The 26,215-nt window shown below is 40.0% G+C and overlaps 1 protein-coding gene across 8 annotated transcripts in view; it reads right to left on the bottom strand.

Moving 5' to 3' along the window:
- The window catches only part of PAIP1 (poly(A) binding protein interacting protein 1), a 28,612-nt gene extending 10,263 nt beyond the window's left edge, over positions 1-18,349 (bottom strand). For 3 of the 8 annotated variants that reach the window (XR_011249683.1, XR_011249684.1, XM_069556417.1), the window contains exons 1-6: positions 17,343-17,903; positions 16,585-16,754; positions 7,632-7,817; positions 5,305-5,417; positions 2,683-2,794; positions 1,126-1,251 (exon numbers count right to left, since the gene is read on the bottom strand). Coding sequence is in view for 6 of the 8 variants with exons in the window: in XM_069556417.1 (XP_069412518.1) it covers positions 1,126-1,251; positions 2,683-2,794; positions 5,305-5,417; positions 7,632-7,817; positions 16,585-16,754; positions 17,343-17,616 (981 nt within the window). In the remaining 2 variants the exon portion in view is untranslated. Of the gene's footprint in view, positions 1-1,125; positions 1,252-2,682; positions 2,795-5,304; positions 5,418-7,631; positions 7,818-16,584; positions 16,755-17,342 lie in introns of all 8 variants that reach the window. The other 5 variants (XM_069556422.1, XM_069556421.1, XM_069556416.1 and 2 more) reach the window with 5 other exon arrangements.
- Positions 18,350-26,215: the final 7,866 nt, after the last annotated feature.

The following is a 26,215-nucleotide window of genomic DNA, read 5'->3' as shown; positions in this document are numbered from 1 at the left end:
AAATTCTAAAAAAGATCTTAGCAGCAGTTCAAACATTCTTTAAACAGGATGAATTTAGCAACTTAAATATTCCCAATTATATTCTACCATCTATACTCAAGGATCACTATACTCTGTTCTTCTTGACAAGGAAAAGGAATGAACTATAGCAGAAATTTAATCACAGGTTGTATATGCCAATGACTATACAGTAGGTTTGCTGTATGACTAAAATAGGTATAAAATTTTAACCAACATCACTTTTTAATATATACAACATCCAATAAGTATAGAAACTCAGAACTTAAAAAACACAAACTTCATCAGGAAAAAGTTAAGGATAGAAACAGGTAATTCACAGAAACTGTGGGGGAAAAAATTGCTTATAAACCAAAAAAAGCTTAAATTCACTTGTGATTTTCACCAAGGAAATGCAATTTAAAATGTTTTGGTTTTTACTCATCACAATGATAAAATAAAATCTAGGATTGATTCTCCCATCACTGATTAAGCATATGGGGAAAGAGGTACGCTCGTTCACTGTTGGTGGGAATACACTCTGGTTAATAAGCATTTAGAAGGGAAATTTGGCATTACCTAACAAATTGAGGTATACATGCTCCTTGAGCCACCAAATCTATGTGTAGGAATTTAACTTACATAAACAACTGCATATATAAAGATACAATTAAAGATTACTGACAGTGCTTACTGGCTAAACGGAAAATAACTGTTCAAAGGATGGAATGGATAAACAATGTGCATGTATACCATGGAACACTAGGAAGCTACTGAAAAAAGAGCCAGGCAAAAATCCAAGATTCTCACTGGGTGATTAAAAAAAAAAAACACAACAAACCACAACAGAATAAGATCTTATGAGAGCATACATACAGAGGAAAGGAAGAAAAAGGACTTCACAGCAAGAGTGAAGAACTTCTATTTTTTACTTTTAAATTTTGCTGCTTATATTAAGCAGTAAGTATATACTGCTCTTCCAATATTTAAATTCAAGAGATAAATAAGTGTTTAACTTAGATAACTTAATCTTGAATTTGTATATGTATTGTACTTCCCTTCCTCTAAGTTATGCACTAGAGGGATAAAACATTTTAAATTTTAAGAAAAAAAATAAGTAAAACCCACCTTCAGTAATTTTACTGCACAAATTAAGTTGTCATCCATAGGATTAGAGAAGAGGGCATTCAGCAACTCCCGAAGACCGACCTGAAGAATGTCTGCCCTTGTAACCTGTCCATTTGTCCCTTTGATCTTTTGGGGCAAAAGAAAAGAAAAGGCAACCATGCCAAAATACAAATATATAAATGGTTTAACAAAATGTTGGAAAAACAAAGTGTTTTAGGTTAAAACAAAACACACGGTCAGGATAATTTAAGCCTCTTAATGTTACTGCTTCATAAAGCAGTTTCTAGTCTATAAAGTTAAGATCTTTGGGGGAACACAGAGCTTTTTTTTTTGGCTTTTTATACTATTTTAAAACAATAAATGGAACATGTGTCTCAGCTCTCTGACTTGAAGAACTATAAACTCAGGAGTCATGTTTTATCATTCTCCCTACACATATTATTATTTCTACATAGGAAATTCAACAGCATTCTTAAAGTGACAATCCATTTAAAGCACATTTGATATTGGTGCTCTTATTTGGCTTAACACCAAAATAAACTAAGATTAAGGCATGAGTTTTTTTTAAAATTAAGGCTATCTGTGGTAAAATGGATAGTGAATCAGGCACAAGACTGAACAAAGATCTAGATGCACTGAGATGTACATTTGATGGTAGATTCATGTGTCTTATCAGTGGCATTTACAATACCAAGTCCCCAAATCAGACCCTATACATATACCTGGGAATAACTAGTCAAAAGAAAAACAAGCAAATCCATTACAAAGTAACATTCAGCACTTATGTTGCCTGCCAACAAGCATATACTTACTCAAGTATACCACCAATTTAGCTGTAGACTTCGTACGAATACAGTTTATGTGGAAAATTCATACATACAATAGGACCAAAAAGAACTACAGAGGGTGAGTTAGGTGTAAAAAACAACCTCAGAAACTTTAATCTCTCCCCTCTTCACTCAAAGCTTTGTGCTCCGTAGGACAAGCTGCTTTTGAGTCACCATCTGAAAGTCAACAAACTAAGTGTGCTAATATTTATGAAACAAGGACTCAAAAAAGTGTGATTGTCTGTATTCCACAAGCTTAAAATCACATGTAAACCATGGATTTCCAAAAGTATATAATGACTTTAAAGTGCTTAGTAACCATCTCCCAACACCCTTCCCATGAACAGAAGGCAGAATGGTATATGTGTTCCATTTGAAGACAGACCCTGGTGGCTTAGTGGTAAGTAATCTGCCTGCCAATGAAGGAGATGTGGGTTTGATCCCTGGGTCAGGAAGATCCCCAAAGAAGGAAATGGCAACCCACTCCAGTATTCTTGCTGGGAAATCTCATGGACAGAGGAGCCTGGTGGGCTACAGTCCATGGGGTCACAAGAGAGTCAGTCACAACTTAGCAACTAAACAACCACCACTACCACAACTACCATTAGTAGGTACTAAGACTTTTTGCCTCTCCCATTTCATCCCTAATGTTGTAAAAGGCTATGGTAAATACAAATCCCTTGAGATCAATTTATATTCTTAGGCTTTGTCACTACTGAAAAGTACTCACCTCCAGGTTAAGATAAAGTTCTCCCAGGAAGAGCACAAATGCATGGAATCGTTTTCGAGTCACTTCATCCCCTTTTGCAGCTTGATCTTTAACTTCATATTCAGTCCGACATCTAATAAAGACATACCTTTTGTAATCTCATATTGCTTTTTTAAAAAAATAATCAAGGTAACCATTTGTCAGTGTGGTTGTTCACAAGCAATTCAGAGGCAAGCACAATGCACCAACATTTTGATTTTCTGTAATAAAAGTGTTCCTGTCTATTGCAGAGATCAGAATATGCATTATCTTTCACACAGTGATTCCTAGTTTTAAGAAACTGGTAACAACAGTTGAAAATAAGCCTATTAGATCAAGTTTGTAACAAGTTACAGCAGCATAGGTTTCATGAGGTTTGTTGTATATTGGCACTAAAAAAACACAAAACAAAAACCCACCACCTCATTTTATTGTCTCACTAGGCTTTTTAAGAAAGCACTGCTGGTTATCTTTTCAAACATATTAAATTAATTCATCAGAAAAAAAGTTGGGATATCTATAAATAGAATACTCTGGTTAATAATGGAAAGGATCAGTTAATTAATGCCAATTCAGTTAACCATGCACCTTGGCTACTTTCCTTTGTCTGCCTTTCCTTTTATGACTTTTCAGGAAAGAGCTCTGATGAAGTGACCTTTTGTTTCTATCAATGCTATTAATGCTACTAGATTATACATTAATATACGTCAGTTATGTACCAATGTAAATCTCTACCCTTGTGCATGACTGATTATCTTGGTGACAGGAAAGACCCTAAAACTTTAAGCTTAAGATTTTTCAATTATAAAAGCAACACACGTTTATATTTTGGTTTTAACCTTTTTGAAATAAAAAGAACAAAAACATTACAACCTAGAGATAACTGCTGTGAAGGTAACTTGTTTTTTTCCAAAGTATGCCTACATTTTTCAGTTAATAAGATTACTACCTTTTTGCTTATTACATGAGTAGCATTTCTCCATGTTAATAGCTTTGACCATATGCCAATACTAGAGAAGCATACACAGTGGGTATATAATCAGAAGAGTTAGAAGACTGGTTCTCAGCCATGACTACACAGTAGCATCACTTGGGAGAGCTTTATAAACCATGCCCAGGCTCAACTTCAGTCTAGTATCAGAATTTCCAAGAGCAGGGACTCAGGCCATTTCCAAAGGTGAGCAGCACAAGGGAAGATAAGCAAGCCTTTCTGCCATTCTACCTCTTCAAATGCCTACTTTTACACCTTCCCAGAAGCTCTAACTTGCACTTCTTTAATTATTAGGTGGATTAGCTATATTTTTATAAATTTGTCATTTACATTTCCCCAAACTGCACCTATCTGGAGTCATTCCAAATATTTTTACTAAAATACTTGCCTTTTTCTTACTCATTCCTAAGAGGCCCCTCTTTTCATACTAAATAAATGGACTCATTGCCATGTGTTACAAATTTCTCTATTTTTAATTTACTTCATATAAATTATGACTCCCCAATTTTACAATCTATATTTAATTAAGTTTAATCTCTTCTTTTAGGGCCTGTGGGTATTATGTCTTACTTTAAAGGGCTTTGCCAACCTAATTTTTTTCGGTCAATTTTTCCTTAGTATTTACTGTTTTACTTTTATATTTGAAATACATTTTGGTGTAGAGAGTAAGCCAAGAACCCATCTTTGTTTTCCCCCACCCCAAATGACTAGCCAGTTACATCAGCAGCACAGTTTGTCTTCTACTAAAGTATTTGAAGTTTCACGTTTACCAAAAGCTTAATTTTACGTGTCTCTGGAGTGTACTTTTGGAATCTATTTTGTTAAAGTGCAGTTTAACCACACGATGGAATACTTTGCAACCATTAAAAGTATTTTCAAAGAACTAATAGACAAATTATAATAAACTCAAAAATAATTTGTTATTGATTTTAAAACTCAAATTATAAGAAAATTTCCCTATATTAGCTCATAAATTCAATGTCATCCCCAAACATCAATAAATACTAACAAGGTCTGTGTAATTTCACATGCTAATTCTAAAATCTGGAGAAAATAAACATGCCAGAGTAGCAAAGAAGACCACACACACACACACACAAAATGGGTAACTAACTAGACTAGTTGTGAGAAAATTAAGAGCTTTTTAATAGCGTGGTAATAAATCAGGAAGAGAAAAAGTAATGAATAGAATATAATTAAAGTCTAGAATCAACCCAAATTTAAGGATGTAGTGCAATAAAGGTAGCACTTCTAATCAATAAGGAATGGATCATTCAAAAATGTAGTATGGGAAAAACTGGTTAAATGTGTGACAGTAAGTGAAATTAGAACCTTACTCAAGCCAAAAGTAAGTATAAAGAAATATGTAAAGTGACCATTTTTAAGATCTTGGAAAAAGAAAAGGCCCTTCCAGGCACAAAACCAAAGGGAGAAACCATTATTGAAAAAAGACTGCTATATATGAGTATAAACTTTTAATACTATATTCAAAATAAGAATGGTCTGCCCTATTCTTCCCTGCAACTTCCTATGAAGCGCAATCTTAGCAAGAAGAATGGTGAAATTCTAGCATGTTTAGGAGTTCTCCTTCACTCTCATACGTTCACACTGACCTTTGAAGTAGCAATTGGCGGAAGTTGCCACTCTGTGGGCTAATTGTCAGATGATGGGACAGGTAGTTACAGAGGCGCGCTCCCATGTAAGAGAAATTGGGGATAGATGTGGCCTTTCAAAAAGAAAAAAGTTTTGTATGACACAGATACATCACGTCATTAATGCAAACACTTCACAGCAATATTCTAAAGAGGAAAAAACATTCCTACCTTCAGTACTGTACAGAAAGGTACAAGTCATTTATGATTGTTAGGCATAAGGAAATTAACTCTCCCTCCCAAACTTACACCAAGAACCAGAATAAATACAAAGAAAAACATTAAGGCAAGCTCTCCCCATCATTTACCCGAGGTTAGCAGAAAGCAAACAGATAATCTTTTTGCTCATTTCTACATAAAATATGTACAGGTACCCAGTTGCATAGTGCCAATTAAGAAGAATATTTGTGGAACTATTGATCAGAGGTATCTTTCAGGAATAGGATGGCACCAACTTTGGCATCTAGCTGTCCAGAACAAGATAGCCCTGGACATTTGTGACCCTGGACATTACTAAACCTCCCTGAGCTTCAGTTTTGACTCCTATAGAGGTAATTAACATACCTGATGCAAAAGATTAACATTTCAGTAACACTCCCAACATTCAAGGTAAAGAGAAAAATCAAAAGAAATAAAATATTTTTAATAAGACAATGGAAAAACACTGAATATCAAAGACTGAGTGATACAGCCAAAGAAGTACTCAGGAAGTTTAACTTTCACTGCAGTTTTTAAAGAACAGTAGAGCATACACATTAAGGGACTTATCACAAAAGCAGTAGTTAACCAGAGTCTATATCTAACAGATGGCCTAAATGCCCCTCCAACCCTACGTTGGGTCTAGTTACACATGTATAACCTTAGGCAAGTCATGTAACCTCTGTTAAACTATGTATAAAATGGGGATAAACGTAATACCTTACAACCACCAAGTATTAAGTGAGTTAACCACAGGTCAAGTGTTTAGCACTGCCAGGCATGAAGTACTTTATAATTAGAACATTTTATTTCTAATTACTTCCTTGCTCACATAGGACCCTGTACATTTCTCATCTAGGAAGAAAGACTGATTGTACTGACATTCATATATGTGTATCTGGTACCATAATAGACTTAAAATTCAAATTTTATACTTTTTTCATTATTGGCACTGCCTGTTTCCCTTTGCTCTTAACATTTAAAGTAAATTTAAAGACAACAAAATTGGTCATTAAAGTTTCCCGCATCCCTGCTATACCTTAACTTTACTTCCACTAACAACCAATTTTAACTCTTTCTGCTAAAAAGGTTTTAACCTTTGTATCTCCATGCTCCATGATATGAGTTTAGATATTTCTTATTAGTTTCCCATCAAGGAAGATGAGCAGTTTTCATGTCAAAAGTAGGATTCAGGACAAACAGAGCAGTTCTATATTCCTAAAAGCTCAGGCATTTTCAAAAAACAAAATCTAAGAACTGGCCAGGTAATATTGGAGTCTAGAAACAATTGAGAACAAACTGAAAAAATAGTCAAATGAAACAGTTAAAAAAAAAAAAATCGACCTGCTATCATAAGTCATTCTTTCATATATCCAAGTTAGAGCTGCTCCTTCAGCAATGACTTAAAGAGAAATACAACCTTGGACGGTGCTTATCACCTATTGTTTTTGGCCAGTCTCACTCACTGACCTTAAATTCATCTTCAAAATTGAGGGCTATGTTTCCCCCCTTAAAATAGCATTAACGTTTCAATGACCAATATACTAAGATTAAAACTAAACTCTGTGTAAATAACCTAGACTGACATTATATTTTTTAAGGAATTAATCCTTGAAAATTTTAAAGACAAGCAAAAACATTAAGATTCAAGTCAGAGTGTTTATAGTCCTTTATTTTTTTTTAAATAAAGAATCAGGTGCCTTGTTAGCACAGTAGGTAGTGTGCCAGTCTCATAAAATAAAGAATCATTTACGAGGCAAAAAAGTTCTCCCATGACTTTCTCTCCCCTATTCCAATAATGGCAGATTCTTGTAAAACAGGGGTTTGGAAAAAAGCAAGATATTCATGTAGTGTCTTCATAAGTGTCCAAAACTTCCTTCCAAATGCCTGTACAGAGCCTTGGCTACAGTCCTGGATCTCTAACTACAGAAATTTTATACAACAGAGACTTAAAAGCTCCCATGAACCAAAAACAGTCAAGGCATGTGGAGGCTGGTAAATGTGAACCTGGCTCCCCTCAAGGAGCAGGCACCATCTTCCGGCATCAGGGAAGCTGTTCAATGAGTGCCCCATGCTGTCAGCCAACCTACCTGTTGATAGATGAGTTCCACAAGTTCTTGCAAAGCATCATCTGTTGTAACCCAGCCATTCAGGGTCTCTGCAAACTGTCCAATTTCAGTTTCAAAACTGCCAGGCTGTTCTGTAAGATGATTCAGAAAATCCTGAACATATTCTGATAAAGTAGGATAATCCTCACAGCCGTCCTCATAGGATTCCTATAGGTCAAAAGTTAGAAGAAAAACATTAATCCATGCAACTAGCTAAAATAAACATGAGGCAGCTTTAAATTGGTATGTCTCTAGCTCAAATGGTATTTTTAAGAATCTTTAACCTGATAAAACGTGTTATTTTCTTCAAAAAATTTAGTCCACTTTTTCCTTGCCCAACAGCCAAAATGTGGTAACAGAAGGGCTCCATCTAGCTGGGTAGAGAACTGTCTTCCCACCTCTGGCAGATTTACAAGATGACTGAGAAGTAAAGTTTAAACCAACATTTCACTATAAGACCAAGATCAAAATTAAGAGTTACAATAAGATTCAGGATTTGTTTCAAAATGGAAGGGGGAGAGGGACCAGAGATATAGAAACAAGAATGGCCACATGTAGTTAACTACTGAGGCCATGGGCATTCGTTATACTGTTCTCTACCCTTGTAGACATTCAACAATTTCTATATTGGAAAAAAAAGTTTGTCATCTGTCAATCTCCAAAGATAGAAAAATATATATAGTTTAAATGACTACAAAATATAGTGTACAGTGGTAAGAGACTTTCTGGCTGCTATGTCCAGCCAATCTTGATAGTAGCAATAGTTTCCAGTTACTATCACTACCATCTCAGTGTTCACAGCAGCACTATTTACAACAGCCAAGACACAGAAGCAACCTAAATGTCCATCGACAGATGACCGGATAAAGATATGGTACTTATATACAGCCATAAAAAATGAAATAATGGATGAACCTAGAGATTATCAAAGTAAGTCAGACAGAGAAAGACAAAGGTCATATGATTATCGCTTAATGTACAATCAAGTTTTTAAAAAATGACACGAATTTATTTCCAAAACAGAAATGGGAGTCACAGACATAGAAAAAAACTTACGTTGAATGGGATCGACATATACATACTACTGTATACAAAACATAATTAATAAGAACCTCCTGTATTGCAAAAGCAACTCTACTCAATACTCTGAAGAGCTAGATGAGAAAACAATCTAAAAAAGTAGATATATGTACAACAGGTTCACTTTGCTGAAACTAATACAACATTGTAAATCAACTATACTCCCAATAAAGGAGTATAGTTTTTTTTTTTTAACTATCACCTTTTGTAGTTCCCAGCATTTTAAATAATGGCAGAATGTTGAGTAGGGTGACTGGTGCAAAAGATAACAGATCTGAGTATCAATTCTTACGTTCACAATGTCTGGAATACCACCCAAAGCATTCTGAAGTTTACTTGAAAGTTATTTCCTTCTTCAGGGGATCTTCCCAACCCAGGGATCAAAACCAGGTCTCCTGCATTGCAGATGGACTCTACCATCTGAGCCACCAGGGAAGCCAAAAAGTTGACTGATGTCTGCTTCATCGTCTGTTTTCGTTTTGCTTTTTAGTCCATGAAAGTGACAGTGTTAGTCGCTCAGTCATGTCTTGACTCTTTGTAACCCCAGGGACTGTAGCCTACCAGGCTCCTCTGTCCATGGGATTCTCCAGGCAACAACACTGGAGTGGATAGCCATTACCTTCTCCAGGGAATCTTCCCAACCCAGGGATTGAACCCGTGGGTCCCCTGCACTGCAGGCAAACTCTTTACCATCTGAGCCACCAGGGAAATCCAGGAACTATGCAGCCTGATAAAATTCACCCCTTTCCAAAAGAAGTCAAAATGAGAAACCACATGGAACAATTATGACTACAGTATGGAAGCATTTTATGAAGGAGTTAAGTTCCAAGTCAGTGAGTAAAGGAAGGAAGGGGAAAATAAAAAAAAAAAAAATCACACCTAGTCAGAATTTGCCTTAGGAAAGCCCCATGTGGAAGCTGGACGTATAATCTTAGTGAGAAGACTCACACTGCTGGTAATGACCACTATTCTTAAGCTGACCACCATTTAGAGGCCATGTTGCATGATTTTTTTATACTTCTAGACACTAAAGTGATATTTAACATGACCTATTGCAGGTACTGTAAGAGGACTCAGAAAGTAAGAGCAGAGGCAGGAAGAGCAGAGCACGGTGCCTATCGTGCTCAGACAGGGTTCACTGAGAAGAGCAGGGAAACTTGCATACTTTAAATGTCTGTCTGATCACACACTTGAATCCAAATTAAGTAACTGTATTGTAAGATAAAGCAAGCATTAGTGTTGATGAAATTCAAATTCATGAATCATAAACATTACAGCTGTGTGACAGGATTACATGAGTTAATGAGTTAAGTGAGTTAATTAGTAAAAGCCCTTGGACCAGTACACAGTGAGGTACTACGTGTTCAACAAATTTTAAATTTCTAGGAAAGTACTGAAACACATTTCAAATACAGCAGCCATGTTCTCACACCTAAAGGAGCTAAAGTGTAAAAAGCATCCAGAAAGGAGAATGATCAACTACACTTGTTGGTACCTAGGATGGTCCTCTATCAATAAACTAATAGCCACCAGCTGCTGATATAGTATGCTGTTCATTCAAACCCATCTGAGCATTGAGTGCTTACTTGACTGCTCTAGGTGCTGGGAATACTGTCACATCATGGATAAAGGAGATGAAGTCCTCCTTCCTCTCTTGGGCTTATATTTCATAATGGCAGACACTTTTCAGATATTGAGATATAGTGGAAAAAAACGGTCAGGGAAGAATTCTGAACAGTTAATATCCGAACTGAGAAAGAAAGAGCAAAAGAACAAACTCAGAAACCAGCAACACAAACATCTAAGTAAAGATTTTATACAAGGAGGACAAGAAGTATACAGGCCCTAAGGAGATATGCATTTGCCTAATACCTTTAAGAGATGCCAGAATACACAAACTGAGGATAAGGCAGTTGCTAATGGGATCCATGAGGCAAATGCAGAGATCTTGTGGGGTTTGGGGACCACACTAAGACCAGTTCAAGAGGCAGTGGAAAAACCAAGCAGGGGTCGGGGTTAGGGTGGGTTTAGGCAAGGAAGGATCTTGTACCAACTCAACTAACCTGCGCATGCTCATGTAGCTCTTATAGACATGTAAGTTATTAAGAATTGAGCACAGAACAAAGTCTATGCTTTTAACTTCTGTGCTATACTCCAAAAAAAATCAAAGGCCTATAACCCAGTTTTGACACATAAGTTTACTTATTTATAAACTTATAAGTTTTTAATTACATATAAGTTGCCAAAAATTCATCTTAACAATTCAAAGAGTTGGTTAAGTATGTTACCTTATATCCACATGATAGAATATCATATAGCCACTGAAAAGACACGTATCAATACAGAAATACTGTCAACACAGCGAATTAAAAGAACACAGAAGCATATTTTTGTACTATTTAACTGTTAGTTATAGGCAATGAAAATTTCTGTAAAGATAGACAAAGGATAAGTTATCTCTGGAGTGAGGAAACAATTATAAATACTCACTCTTTAGGGCTTCTCTCATGGCTCAGGGTCCGCCTACAATGTAGGAGCCGCAGGAGACATGGGTTAGATCCCTGGGTTGGGAAGATCCCCTGGAGGAGGGCATAGCAACCCACACCAGTATTCTGGTGGAGAATCCCACGGACAGAAGCCTAGCAGGCTACAGTCCATAAAGATTGTAGGTCACAAAGAGTTGGACATGACTGAAGCAACCTGGCACGGCACTTGACTTTATTATGAAATTGTGAAAGTGGTTAAGCATTACAAATGCATTATATTAAATAATTACTTAATGTTAACTACAAACATATGTGAGCTTTACAATTAAAAACTAGTTTTAAGATTTTGATATGCAATTTAAAATTTTACACATTTGCGGTATCCTACTATTAATGACAATGAAAAGCAGAAAGTCTCCCAGCTAATGGTATTGATTTCCTAACTGTTCTTATCAAATGCCATTCATTGACGCAAAATGCAGGTTAGAACACTAACTTCAGTTTTTGGTTTTTGTTTTTTTTTCCAAATAAGCATTACTCTTTTAACAGAATCTGAAATGTGAAAGTAAAAGAGGAAAACAGAGCTGTTCTGAATAGAGCTGAACAGGGGATTCAGAGCCTGCTGTTTCACAAAAGGGAAAAGCGAGGTACGGAGTATTGTGAACAGATGAGCACTCCAATGTTGGAATCAAAGCTTGTGTTAGTTCTCTAGTACAAGGTTTTTTTAAAGTATAAATTTCTTCAGTCTTTACTGTGAAGTCAAGTGGCTTCCAAGTTGAGAATATTTAAGTTTCATTTTTCTTAGAATTCTGTGACAAGAGATTAGTAGGAACATCAGTCAGAAAACTGACTTTCTAGTAGGTACTTTGAATACACTGTCAAGAGTTAAGCCCCTAACCAAAGCAGTGGGAACAAAAGAAAATGATCAGACACTTACATGAACAGTCAAGACTATTTTAGTTAACCTGATCAAAAGTGGGCAAGACTGAGAAAGAGGAAAGTGAGTCAATACACTATACAAGCTTTTAGCCTGAGCAGTTAGTTAGAATATAAAAATGTAAGCAAAGGTTTGCAAAAGATGAATTTTTCTTTGTTCTTGAGTTTGTGCAATCCTCAGAAGAGGGGGAAACAAATGGAAACATAAGCCTGGAGTTGAGAGGAAGAATTAGATTCCAGAGTTATCAGCAGGCAGGTATGTGATGGTCAGATTCTAGGAGATAGGTACTATCATCAAGGGAAGTAATAAAACAGAAAAAAGACAATTCTCAGAGCCTGCAGTCTGAGGAGAGGAGGAATGGTCTGAAAATTCAAAGGATGAAGAACTGCCACAGAAGCCAAAGGAAAGGTAAATGAGGAGAGGTGCTCATAGGAGCAAATGCTGTAGAATATTTCATTGGTTCAATCTGAGACAACGATGCTTGCAGTCTTGGTAATCAAAACTGTGTGAAGAGAGAAAAATTTAAGACAAGATTAGTATCATAAATATTCAGTTCTTAAAAAGGAGGAAATTTTGAAAGACTTAAAATGTACCCTTGGCACCTTGCTCAGGACCTACACCAGGAGGTCAACCTTACAGAATCACATGGTGTTCAAGAAGTCTATTTAGATGAGGGTTAAGAGGACAATCAATTTTAAAATAAAAACATCAGCTGTCACAAAAATAGTACAATTAAGAGGATCAGTCTGCAGAGGTTTCAATGGTCAGTGAGGAGTAAAGTAGTGACAACAGTGAACAATTTTTCGCTTTGAAGAATGTCACTATTAAAAGGCAGAAGAAAAACTGGGCAGTAACTTGAAGGAGGAGGTTCTCAGAAAAAGCTGGGATTTTTTGTGCATGTTGAGGAGGGTGGGGGATTTTGTCTCTTAATAATTTATCAACTCCTATGTGGAATTTTTGGTTCTCATAAGTGAACCATGATTAAATATTTAAGATGTAGTTTACCTGAGAAAAAGCAATGAATGGCCAGGAATAGATGGACATGGCAACTCACTGGTAAGAAGGCATATGAAGAAGATTCTAGCAGTGATATTAAAGGAAGGTTTGAAGATAAAAGGACTTAAGAGTTTTAGAAAGGTTATGAAAGCACAGTGAAAGACTGTCATAAAAAATGTAAAACACATGCATTCTTGAGAGCAGAGCCTGCTCAAGGATATCAAGCAATAGCGTCTCACGTGCATAACAAAGGAAGATTCAAGGAATTTCTGGAAATCCAGCAAGGAGACCACTAGAATACAGGCTCTACAAAGATAAGAACTTTTTATCCACTGCTGTATCCCCAGCCCTTGATTCATGGTTAAGTATTCAATTCTTTTCTGAACAAGTGAGTGAATACAGCTAACTCTGGATTACGGTTACTGTCAGGAAAAGCTTCTCTCATAATCAGACTTTATCCTAAGACTCAGGGGAAAAATCAAGAATATTGCTGTTCTGTGACTGAGAAAAACTCTTAGCTTTGACAAAGGGTAAAAGGGTAAGGCCAGAGAATAATATATCAGGGCAGGAGTAGTAAGCTTCCCAGGTAGCAAAATGGTAAAGAATCTGCCAACAATGCACGAGATGCAGAAGACACAGGTTGGATTCCTGGGTAGCCCTGTGAGTGCTCTAATGGGCATGTCCCCCGTTCTGTGTCTAGTCCTTAAAGTTTTGATATGGGCCAGACTCATTCTTGGGGCTTCCCTGGTGGCTCAGCCAGTAAAGAATCTGCCTGCAATGCAAGAGACCCTGGTTTGAACCCTGGAGAAGGAAATGGCAACCCACTCCAGTATTCCTGCCTGGGAAATCCCAAAGTCAGAGCCTGGCCCGCTACAGTCCATGGGGTCATCAAGAGTCAGACATGACCGAGCACGAATGCACTCAGCAAGCTTGAATGCCTATAGAATCCAGGTGGATTACAGGCAAATGAAGTAAGCCGGTGAGCAAATTAGAGCTTACACACTATCTAAAGGGGCTGCCTCTATTCAGCTCCAGCCAACATTTGCTCTATCAAAATAGCAGTCCAGTATGGCCAGATCTTATGATCTCAAAGAAACCTCAAAAAAAAAAAAAAAAAAAATCAGCTGTGCAGTATCTAAGTACTGGTAAATTATAAACCCCCCTTTAAAAAAAATACTCAGGGCCAAAGAAGACACACCTGCAGGCAACATGTGAGCCATGGGCTTCCAGTCTGCAGTTTGCTCTGGCAAACAGAGCCAACCTGGAGCTGATCTACAAGAGATTAAGGAGTGCCAAGAAGATGGCAATGGCTCAAAGAAATCGACTAACATGGCTCAATACACTGCTCTCAGGGAGTCACTTCAACTATTTAAGAAACTAGCTGGTATGAATGAAAAAACTACATCCCTCTCACCAAACAGCCCAAATCACTGGGAAAGCAAACAAATGAGAAATCATTTGTGGCTGTTAAGGTAAGTATCCTTAAGACTTACTCAGCTACTCAAAACTCTCAAACGGTTCCTTTCTTCTCTAAGCCAAAAACAGTTTCGGGGCAAGAATCCAAGCTGCTCTCATCTACTTTACATGATTGATGGCCCATTCCACCCCAAGTCAACTGCTCTTCCTGCTATGCCTGTACTTTCCCCTCTCCAGCCCCAAAGCTCTTTCCTAATGCAGTCTTAAGATGCATGAAGTTTCTAAAATATGGAATAAAAATAAAAATATGGAATAAAAAGTTCTCCTTTACAAATACAGAAGTAAAGTCCCTCCAACTCTCACCCTCAAAGCAACAAAAGAGGTGTGCACCATTAGTTGATCAGGGACTTTTCAAATTAAAAAAGATAACACACCCATTGGAATAGCTAAACTTAAAATAGTAAATACCAAGTACTGATAAGGAATTAAACTAACTGGAAACCATATGGTACTCAATGAATACACTGCAATCAGTCTTTTTGGAAAAGTATTCAGCAGTCTTTACTAAACCTAGCTACCATATGTCCCAACAACTCCACTCCTAGATATATACCAAACACAAACAAGGACAAATATCCACCAAGACATGGACAAGAACAGCAGCCCCAAACATAATAGCCCAACTGTGAAAGCCAAACAATCATCAACAAATATTCACACAGTGCACTGCAACAAGAATAAATCACCTCCAGTAACATGCTGCAATACTGATTAATTTTGATGTTGAATGAAAAAGAAAAATAGTGTATTCTATGTGACTCCATTTATATGGAATTTTGAACAGAAGCAAAATTACTGTTAGATCAAAATAGTGGTTACCTTTGGAGAGCAGTGGGCTTCCATTATGGCTCAGCTGGTCAAGAATCTGCCTGCAATGCGGGAGACCTGGGTTGGATCCCTGGGTTGGGAAGATCCCCTGGAGAAGGGAAAGGCTACCCCCTCCAGTATTCTGGCCTGGAAAATTCCATGGATTGTATAGTCCATGGGGTCACAAAGAGTCAAGACACAACTAAGCGACTTTCACTTTGGAGAGCAGTAATGGGGAGGAGGAGAGGAGACAAGAGTGGGCTGTGGGGATGATGATAACGTTCCTTTTCATTATCTGGATGCCCAAGTATTTTCACTTTGTGAAACTTTGAGCTAAACCTGAGTTACACTATTCCGTATACTTTTATGTCAAAAAATGAAGAACAGAAGAGACAGGACTTATGCTAAAGTATTATCATTTCTTCAATCCTGAATGGTCCCTTCCCTATTTATCTACAATTACTATGCATTTACCATCACAACAATTCTTTTCTCTGTATCCCAACCATGCTTGTTTTCTCTTGATATTTAAGTGACACCAATTTCTAACATTTATATTATTGACAAAGATGAATCTGAAAGTTCTTTATACCTAAACACTTTATCAAAACTCCCTACATTTCTATATAACCGTTAATTAGAACCAGAAACACTTCTATTTTAACATAACAGAGCCCAGATGTATACTTAACATTAAAATACCTACCACAATTAGCCCGCAGCAAAACCACTGTTTAATTTACCCTACAGTTACCATGAATATCCAGCTGACCTGCTAAAATCAAATTAAAAATTAACTTTTCCAGGCCACTATTCTATAGATCATCCATAAAGTCAGGACACAGACTTCAGTTTTATAGACTGAAGATGTCCTTGACCACTGTAAATTTATTAAATTATAGATGGTGGAAATACAGCAATGAACAAAATAGACAAGACTGTCTACTCTCAAGCTTACGTTTTGATACCTTGACTGTAATAACTACCTCAAATATAATAAATACATTCCTGAATTACTTGTTTCCTCATGATTTCAATACATTTATGTTTTTACGTGCGGTACAGAAAGCACACCAGCATACTGATAAATGATGTAATAACCACATTCTTCCAGTAATACTAAATTAGAGTTGTAGTAAAAAGGTGTACTTACCGTATAATTAGAAGAATAACTTGATGGGTAGAATTCAGGAGCGTTTACAGACAGCTTAGACATTAATACAGGAGCTACAACCACCTGGGGTTTAGCCATTGCTGACTCCGAATTCTGCTGTGGGATGTTATCCGGCGAACTAGATGGAGCTCTCAGGGGCCTCGTTTGTTCTGAGAAAGGAAAAAAAAAAATTGGTGTCAAATGCTTTCATTCCTTTGGATAACAACTTACATATACGGAAAAGCCATCTGAGCAAGACTGGTTTCTAAGTCAAAAAAGAACCATCACGAAATTTAAGGTTATCGCCAGGATAGCTGCAGAGAGCCTGCAAAAAGGAACAATAGACTTGCTTTAATCATTCTATGAACATACTGCTTTCTAAATAAACACGTGAGAGCTTATTTTTCCTTTTTTCTTTTTTAAAGAGTCGGTTAAAAAGAGGTGGGTGCCCGCCTCAGGCCTCCCCTTCGGGGGCAGGGGAGGGGGAGGCGAATTTTACTTCCTCCCGGGACAGGAGAACTCGGAGGGCGCCACGGGCCCCTCCCCCCGCCGGGGCGCACAAAGGATTCCGGCGGCCACCTTCCAAACCCGGTTCTGGGCCCGTCCCCACCCCGAAACAACCGGGCCCTTAGGGGAACGCTCTCGGGGAAGCAGGGGGTAAAAGAGGGGACAGCGCGCCTCCCTCGGGGGCGCGCGGAGGGCCGTGGTGGGGGAAGCGTTGGCCCAGGAGGACGGGGTCCCCTAGAGCGGCTCCGTACCTGGGAGCGCCCCGGGCCGGGCAGGCCGCTGGGGGCCGGCGGGGACCTCGCACTGGGCCCCTGGCGGCGGGGCCGTCCTGGGCTGGCGCAGCGGCGGCGGCTGCAGGAAGCCCGGAGCTTTGGGTTGCGGCGGCGGCGGCGGCTGGTGCCGCGGCCGCTCAGCAGGCCCCGCTCCGTTCGGGAAACCAGCGCCCTCAGGCCCGCCCCCTCCGCGGCCCAGGCCCCGGCTCCGGCCCCGACCAGCACCTGGGGCCCGATCGAAACCGTCCGACATGCTCCTCCTCCTCCTCCGGGGGCCGCTGCTGCTGCGCTCGGGAGAGGACGCGAGGGGAGGCGCCGCGGGGCCGGCTCTCGCCGCGGCGCTCACTCAGGCCTCATGGAGGAGGAGGGCGGCGGGTCCCCGCTAGGCTCCTCAGCGCTTCGGGCGGGCGGAGCGGACGGCAGCTAAAGCAACCCCCGAACCCGCCGCTCCGGAGCGCCCGCCCCCCGCGGCTAGCCTCGGCTTTCCGACTCTCCCCCCAAATCCGGCGCGGCGGGGGCGAAGGCAGGTCACAGCGGCCCCCCGCGGCCCGGAGGCCCCGGGCGCGCCGGCCTCGGCTCCTCCCGTTCGCGGCCGGCGGGCTGGCAGCCGCGGCCCAGCAGGCGGTCCGGCGAGCGGCGCCTAGGCCGCGGGGGCCGAGCGGGGGGCTGAAGGGGGCGCTTACCCCTGCTAGGCCCGGCCTGCGCGATGGTTCTCGGGAGAGAAGTGCGAGACTGACGGTTGAGGCGAGGAAATAAATAAATTACGGGGGGAGGGGGCGTGGAGCCGGCGCCAGGGTTCGCGGACGCGCACCTTCCGGGGGCGCGCAGGTGTGTTCAATGTGCGGGCGCAGGCGAGACCGGAGGACTGGCGGGCAGCCGGGCAGTGGAAGCTCGCCTGCCACCTGCTACGATAGCCGCGGGGGAAGGGAGGAGGAACAGAATCGACATACGCCTCCCACCCCCGCTCCTCTCAATTCACTGTAGGTGTTTAGCACAGTAGGTCACAGTGTGACCAAGCTTTACTCTCTTCTCTTTTTTCTTACCCTCCAGAAATTTTAAGAAAATACACTACCCTTCAATGAAATGCCTCTCTTTTTCGTCTTCTGCCAGTGCTGTCTAATCAAAATATGAGAGCCACAAATGCAAGCCACTGACATAATTATAAATTTTTTAGAATGCACCTTACGCGAGTGAAAAAAACAGGTGAAATTAATTTACATAATATCATTTACTTAAACAAGTAGACCCCAAATGGTATCATTCCAACATGTAATTAATAAAGATATTGAGATTTTTTTTTTCATACTAATCAAAATCCAATGTGTATTCTAGACTTCTGGCATATCTCACTTAGGATGAAGCCATTTGAAGTGCTCAGTAGCCCTCTGAGGCTAGTTGCTACTGCACTGCACAACAAATTTCTATTCATTATTTATGTGTAAATTATTGTTTTTTTAAAACCAGCTTTGATGGTGCTAAAGCCAAATGAGGGGAAAATGTAAGTAATAAAAAGGAGAAAAAAATGATTTTTTCACTATGAAATTAAAACATCTTCACAAATTGATTGTAGCCCTGTATTTTAAGCAAGGCTTAATGTTTTTCAATTTTGTCATCTTGAGAATCATTTGTTAGGAAAAAAGAAACCTCCTGTTAACAATTTCTTTGTCTTGCTAATAAAGAAAACATTGACATCTTCACCTAAATGAAGGAGGAAAATAGCTTTGATGAAGGTGTGCATTCTCAGTCCTGTCCACTCTGTGCAACCTCATGGACTATAGCCCGCCAGGCTCCTCTGTCCATGGGATTCTCCAGGGAAGAACACTGGAGTGGGTTGCCATTTCCTCTGCCAGGGGATTTTCCCAACCCAGGGATGACACCCACATCTCCATCTCCTGCATTGGCAGGTGGATTCTTTATCATGGAGCCACCTGTAAAGCTCTAATGAAGGCAATCACGAATAAATGATTAACACTGTTGACTGTTGGCAAAAATAAGTCAGAGATGGAAGCCAGCAAAAAGTGGGGTTCCTCAGTGCTGAGAAAGAATGTAGGGTTCAAAGTAGGCCAGAAGTTTGGTCTGGATCCTGGTTTAGACCCTTAATGCCTAGGTGGTCTTGGGTAAGTAAGGGATTTAGCGTCTCTGAGCCTCAGTTTCCTCAGCTATGAAATAAAAAGTATCCTGTAGCACTAAGTATATATCACAAAGACAAGATTACAATTTCAAAATTAGATGAGATAATGCCAATAACATAAAAATTCATTCTTTTAGGCTTGCCTGGACTTTTCTATTGTGTAGGAAAGCCCCACAAACTGTATGCTCAACGACAGAGTTATCCTGTATGTTCCTCCAAAGTAGCTGATCCAATCCTGTCCCAGACTTTTGTTTGCATTCACCCCTCTTTTCTCCCCTTAGAACTTGATGGCTAGCTCCTTTTCCGTATCTGACTTTCTTATCTGAGAATGAGGCTATTCTGCATCCGTGGTGAAATCAGGTTATCTTTATAGCCCCTTTTGTTAGATAAGTTAGATAATTTAGATGTTGCTCTTTCAGTTCAGTTCAGTCGCACAGTCGTGTCTGACCCTGCAACTCCATGGACTGCAGCACACCACGCCTCCCTGTCCATCACCAACTCCTGGAGCTTGCTCAGACTCATGTCCCTTGAGTTGGTGATGCCATCCAACCATCTTGTCCTCTGTTGTCCCCTTCTCCTCCTGCCTTCAGTCTTTCCCAGTATCAGGGTCTTTTTCCAGTGAGTCTCTTCTTGGCATCAAGTGGCCAAAGTATTGGAGTTTCAGCTTCAGCATCAGTCCTTCCAATGAATATTCAGGACCGATATTTTTTTAAGATTGACTGGTTTGATCTCCTTGCAGTCCAAGGGACTCTCAAGAATCTTCTCCAACGCCACAGCTCAAAAGCATCAATTCTTCAGTGCTCAGCTTTCTTTATAGTCCAACTCTCACATCTATGCATGACTGCTGGAAAAAACATAGCTTTGGCTAGACGGACCTTTGTTGGCAAAGTAATGTCTCTGCTTTTTAATATGCTGTCTAGGTGTGTCATAGCTTTTCTTCCAAGGAGTAAGCATCTTTTAATTTCCTGGCTGCAGTCACCATCTGCAGTGATTTTGGAGCCTAAAAAAATAAAGTCTGTTACTGTCTCCATTGTTTCCCCATCCATTTGCCATGAAGTGATGAGACTGGATGCCTTGATCTTCGTTTTCTAAATGGTGAGTTTTAATCCAACTTTTTCACTCTCCTCTTTCACTTTCATCAAGAGGCTCTTTAGTTCTTTCTTTCTCTCTGCCATAAGGGTGGTGTCGTCTGCATTTCTGAGGTTATTGATAGTTTTCCAGGCAATCTTGATTCCAGCTTGTGCTCCATCCAGCCTGGAGCACATGGAGCATGATGGACTCTGCATATAAGTTAAATAAGCAGGGTGACAACATACAGCCTTGACGTACTCCTTTCCTCATTTGGAACCAGTCTGTTGTTCCATGTCCAGGTCTAACTGTTGCTTCTTGACCTGCATACAGATTTCTCAGCAGACAGGTCAGGTGGTCTGGTATTCCCATCTCTTTAAGAATTTCCCATAGTTTGTTGTGATCCACACAGTCAAAGGGTTTGGCGTTGTCTTTTGCCTTCTGCCTATTTACTGTTATGTAACTTTAGCCCTGTTATGGTATAGGAAAAGTAGACCTGGGGACAAACATGAATGAATTTTCTACATAGCTGTTGCTCTGATTCTTAGTCCTTCAGACTTGGGCTGGAATTATACTACTAACTTTCCTTGGTTTCCAGCTTGCAGACAGTAAATCATGAGACTCCTTAGCCTCCATAATCACATAAGCCAATTCGCATTATAAATTGTAGCTGTCTCTATATCTATCTTCTGTAATTATATTTCTCTGAAAAGCCCTGAGACAGAAACTGACGCTGAGAAGTGTGGAGCAGCTGTAACAAACACCAAAAAAATGTGGTAGTGGCTTGTGAACTGGTTAATGGGTAGAGGCTGCTTGTGATTTTTTTTCTTTTCTTTTTTTTTTAGCTGCATGAAATGTGTGGGATCTTAGTTCCCAGAACAAGGAACTTGCCCCCTGCAATGGTAGCATGGAGTCTTAATCACTGGACTGCCAGGGAAGTCCCTGGTAGTGATTTTATAAAAGCTAGAAAAAGTTGATATTGCCATGAAGGGACTGTTAAAGGTAATTCTGATGACAGCTCAGAAAGGAAAGAGGAGCACTATAGAGAAAGCTTCCGTCTTCTTAGCGAATACAAATAATCACATACAGAGTGTTGGTAGAAATAGGGATACTAAAGATGATTCCAATGATGTCTCAGAGAGAAGATGTCATCGGACAATGGCAGAAAGGCGTTCCGTATTACAAAGTGGCAAAGATCCTCTACAGCTGTGAACCTGTGAAACCAGCTCAGTGATGTTTCCACCTAGTCTATGGTATTTTGTTAAAGCAGCCCAAATTAAGCCTTTACCCAGAGAAATGAAGATTTATGTCCACACAAAAACTGGTACCCAAGTTCTTATAATAGCTCATAATAGTCCCACACTGGGAATAATATAAATCCTTTAACAGATGAATGGCTGAACTGTGGTATTCATACCATAAAATACCATTCAACAAGAAAAAGGAAAAACCCCTGATAAATAGAACTTTGATGGCTCTTGAGGGATTATGCTGAGTTTAAAAAAGAAAGTAATTTCAAAGGTTATTGTATGATTCCATTTGTACAACTTCTCTCAGTGAGGCAGCAGTGAGCGGTGACTAGAAGTTAGACCTTAATTCTCTGCCCAGGAACTGAACATGGGCAACCTGTGTGAAAGCCAGGAATTCTAGCCACCAGATCAGCAAGGGCTAGAGGCTAGAAACTAATTTTCCTGGGATCTTTGTGCCCCAGTGAAAAATGCATTTATCACAGAGGCAGAAAATGTAAATGCAAGTACGAAGCTTATTATTAGAGACATAGCACAGCAACAAGTGGGAGAGCACAGAGAGAAATGGTTTGTTTAGTTAAGACAGAAGCAAGGAGAGAGACACACCCGGGGAGAAAGGCTGTGGGTGTCCCCCCTCGTGAGATGGGGCACAGTAAGGAGACAGTTAAGTCACTTATATAGGGCAGTTCTTCTGGGTCTTTGTCTTGCTTCAGGCCAGTTATCTGGTCTCTTTTTTCATACCTGACGTATCCTAGGACATGCACCTGAGTGCACACGCACCCCTCAGCCAAGGTGGATCTTGAAACGAGGGCTTCTAGAAGGAGCAAGACTTATTATGGCCTGGCATTATTCCTTGACTTCTGCCCACAAGGAGACTTTCTGCCCATGTGTAGTATCCCTCTTCCCAAAAGAAGGGGGAGCTGAGATCCCTTAATCCTTTACTCAGACAGAGTTTTGCCCCTCTTTGTCCTTACCATGACTATTACCTTGACTATTGCCATGACTATTACCCTAAGGTGTTTATAAGGACAAACACTGATTATTTACCCTCTTTCTGTTGTTACTTCCATTTTGGAGGGCAAACAGGAGGGTGAGTGTAAATGCCTTCACTCGAGGCCACCTGTCTCTTGTCTCAAGAAATGGTAACAGTTATTAAGTACCCAACCTGAAGCCCACTTCTTCATGACCCATGAAATAAAAACAAGAGGCCAGTTGTAAATGTCTAACCTGAAGGCCATCTATCTCCTACATCACAACTTTGAAATGACAATATTATCAAATCTCTTACTATTATATAGTAGAAGTGACAAATAGATTCAAGGGATTAGATCTGATAGAGAGCCTGAAGAACTATGGAAGGAGGTTCATGACACTGTGCAGGAGGCAGTGACCAAAACCATCCCAAAGAAAAAGAAATGCAAGAAGGCAAACTGGTTGTCTGAGGAGGCCTGACAAATAGCTGAGAAAAGAAGAGAAGCGAAAGGAAAAGGAGAAAAGGAAAGATATGCCTATCTGAATGCAGATTTACAAAGAAGAGCAAAGAGAGATAAGAAAGCCTTCTCAAGTGAATAGTGCAAAGAAATAGAGGGAAATGATAGAATGGGAAAGACTATAGATCTCTTCAAGAAAACTAGAGATACCAAGGGAACTTTTCATGCAAAGGTGGGCACATTAAAGGACAGAAACGGCAAGGACCTAATAGAAGCATAAGAGATTAAGAGGTGGCAAGAATACACAGAAGAACAGTACAAAAAAAAGATATTAATGACCCAGATAACCATGATGGTGTAGTCACTCACCTAGAGTCAGACATCCTGGAGTGTGAAGTCAAGTGGCCCTGAGGAAGCATCACTATTAACAAAGCTAGTGGAGGTGATGGACTTCCAGCTGAACTATTTCAAATCCTAAAAGATGATGCTGTTAAAATGCTGCACTAAATATGCCAGAAATTTGGAAAATTCAGCAATGGCTACAGAGCTGGAAAAGATCAGTTTTCATTCCAATAAAGAAGGGTAGTGCCAAAAATTGTTCAAACTATCGCACAGTTGCACTCATCTCACACACTAGCAAGGTAATGCTCAAAATTCTCCAAGTGAGGCTTCAAAAGTACGTGAACCAAGATCTTCTAGATGTATAAGTTACATTTGGAAAAGGCAGAGGAACTAGAGATCAAATTGCCAAAATCCGCTAGATCATAGAAAAAGCAAAAGAATTCCAGAAAAACATCTGCTTCACTGATTATGCTAAAACCTTTGACTGTATGGATTACAACAAACTGGGAAATTCTTAAGGAGATGGGAATAACAGGCTACCTTACCTGCCTCCTGAGAAATCTGTATGCAGGTCAAGAAGCAACAGTTAGAACTGGACATGGAAAAACAGACTGGCTCCAAACTGGGAAAGGAGTACATCAAGGCTGTATACTGTCACTCTTCTTATTTAACTTATATACAAAGTACATCATGCGAAATGCCAGGCTGGATGAAGCACAAGCTGGAATTAAGATTGCCGGAAGAAATATCAACAACCTCAGATATGCAGTTGATACCACTCTAATGGCAGAATGTGAAGATAAAGCCTCTTGATGAGGGTGAAAGAGGAGAGTGAAAAATCTGGCTTAAAATTCAATATTCAAAAAACTAAGAGCATGGCATCCAGGCCCATTACTTCATGGCAGATAGATGGGGAAACAATGAAAACAGTGACAGATTTTATTTTCTTGGACTCCAAAATCACTGCAGATCGTGCCCCATGAAATTAAAAGACGTTTGCTCCTTACAAGAAATGCTATGAACAACCTAGGCAGCATATTAAAAAGCAGAGACATCACTTTGCTGACAAAGTAAAAGCTTTGCCATATAGTCAAAGCTATGGTTTTTCCAGTAGTCAAGTATAGATGTGAGAGCTGGATCACAAAGAAAGCTGAGCACTGAAGAATTGATGCTTTTGAAGTGAGGTGTTGGAGAAGACTCTTGAGAGTCCCTTGGACTGCAAGGAGATCAAACTAGTCCATCCTAAAGGAGACCAACCCTGAATATCCATTGGAAAGACTGATGCTCCAGCTGAAGCTCCAACACTTTGGCCACCTGATGCCAAGAAGAGACTCCTTAGAAAAGACCCTGATTCTGGGAAAGATTGAAGGCAGGAGGAGAGGGGGACGACAGAGGACAAGATGGTTGGATGGCATCACCAACTCAAGGGACATGAGTCTGAGCAAGCTCCAGGAGTTGGTGATGGACAGGGAAGCGTGGCATGCTGCAGTCCATGGGATCGCAAAGAGTCAGATAGGACTGAGCAACTGAACAACAGCAGCAACTATGTTCAGAGGATGACCAAAGTAGAAGTTTAGTGACTGAACAACAACAACAATAAAGATGGAGAATGGCTCAGTGATTGCCAGGGCTTAAGTGTGAGATGGCATTTGGAGAGAAGTAGGTGTGGTTATTAAAAAGGTGACGCATGTAATTAAATTGCATAAAACATGGACTGTAGCCCACCAGCTTCCTCTGTTCATGGGATTCTCCAGGCAAGAGTACTGAAGTGGTTAGCCATTCCCTTCTGCAGGGAATCTTCCCGAACCAGGGAACAGATCCGGGTCTCTGGCATTGCAGGCAGATTCTTTATTGTCTGAGCCATCAAGGAAGCCCACTTAAGTGTGGCAATTAAAAAGGTGACATGTGATTAAATTGCATAGAATTAAATACATGTGCACACACACACACAAATGAATGCATGTAAAACTAAGGTAAGTGGATTATTACAGTTTCATGGATGTGATGCTGTATTATTTGTTGTTGTTTAAGTCACCACATTGAGTCTGACTCCTCCTGCAGTCCTTTGCAGCCTCAAGGACTGTAGCCCACCAGGTTCCTCTGTCCATGGGATTCTCCAGGATTCTCACTGGAGTGGGTTGCCATTTCCGATACAGGGATTGAACGTACGTCTCCTGCATTGACAGGTGAATTCTTTACCAACGAGCCACCTGGGAAGCCCTTTAGTATTATAGTTCTGCATATCTATGCATGATATCACTATCAGGGGAAATTGAATAAAGGAGAAATAAAATCTCTTATTTCTCACAACTGTATGTATCTACAATTATGTCTAAGTAAAAAGTTTAAAAAACTGAAGACATAAATAAATCTTGTTTCATTTTGTTCCATCAATCCCAACTCTTTCCTATCTAATTCCATTCACTCTTTCCTGCCCAAATCATCATGACAAGTTATATATCATGGCAACAGTATAAATTATTGGGGGTCTCATCAACAGAGAGAAGCATTAGCTGATGTGCTGATTCTCCTGGGTCTCATTTCTGTAAATTTTCTTCCTCTCCTAGTCTCTTGGGCCATCTATGAGATGTAGCTCCAGCCAGGCAGCACTCGACTCCAATCTGGATCAGGGCT

This window comes from Ovis canadensis, chromosome 16 (genome assembly GCF_042477335.2).
Source record: "Ovis canadensis isolate MfBH-ARS-UI-01 breed Bighorn chromosome 16, ARS-UI_OviCan_v2, whole genome shotgun sequence".
NCBI classification, from domain to species: Eukaryota; Metazoa; Chordata; class Mammalia; order Artiodactyla; family Bovidae; genus Ovis; species Ovis canadensis.
The sequence above is the reverse complement of the archived record's forward strand: the minus strand, read 5'-3'. Positions and strand labels throughout refer to the sequence as shown.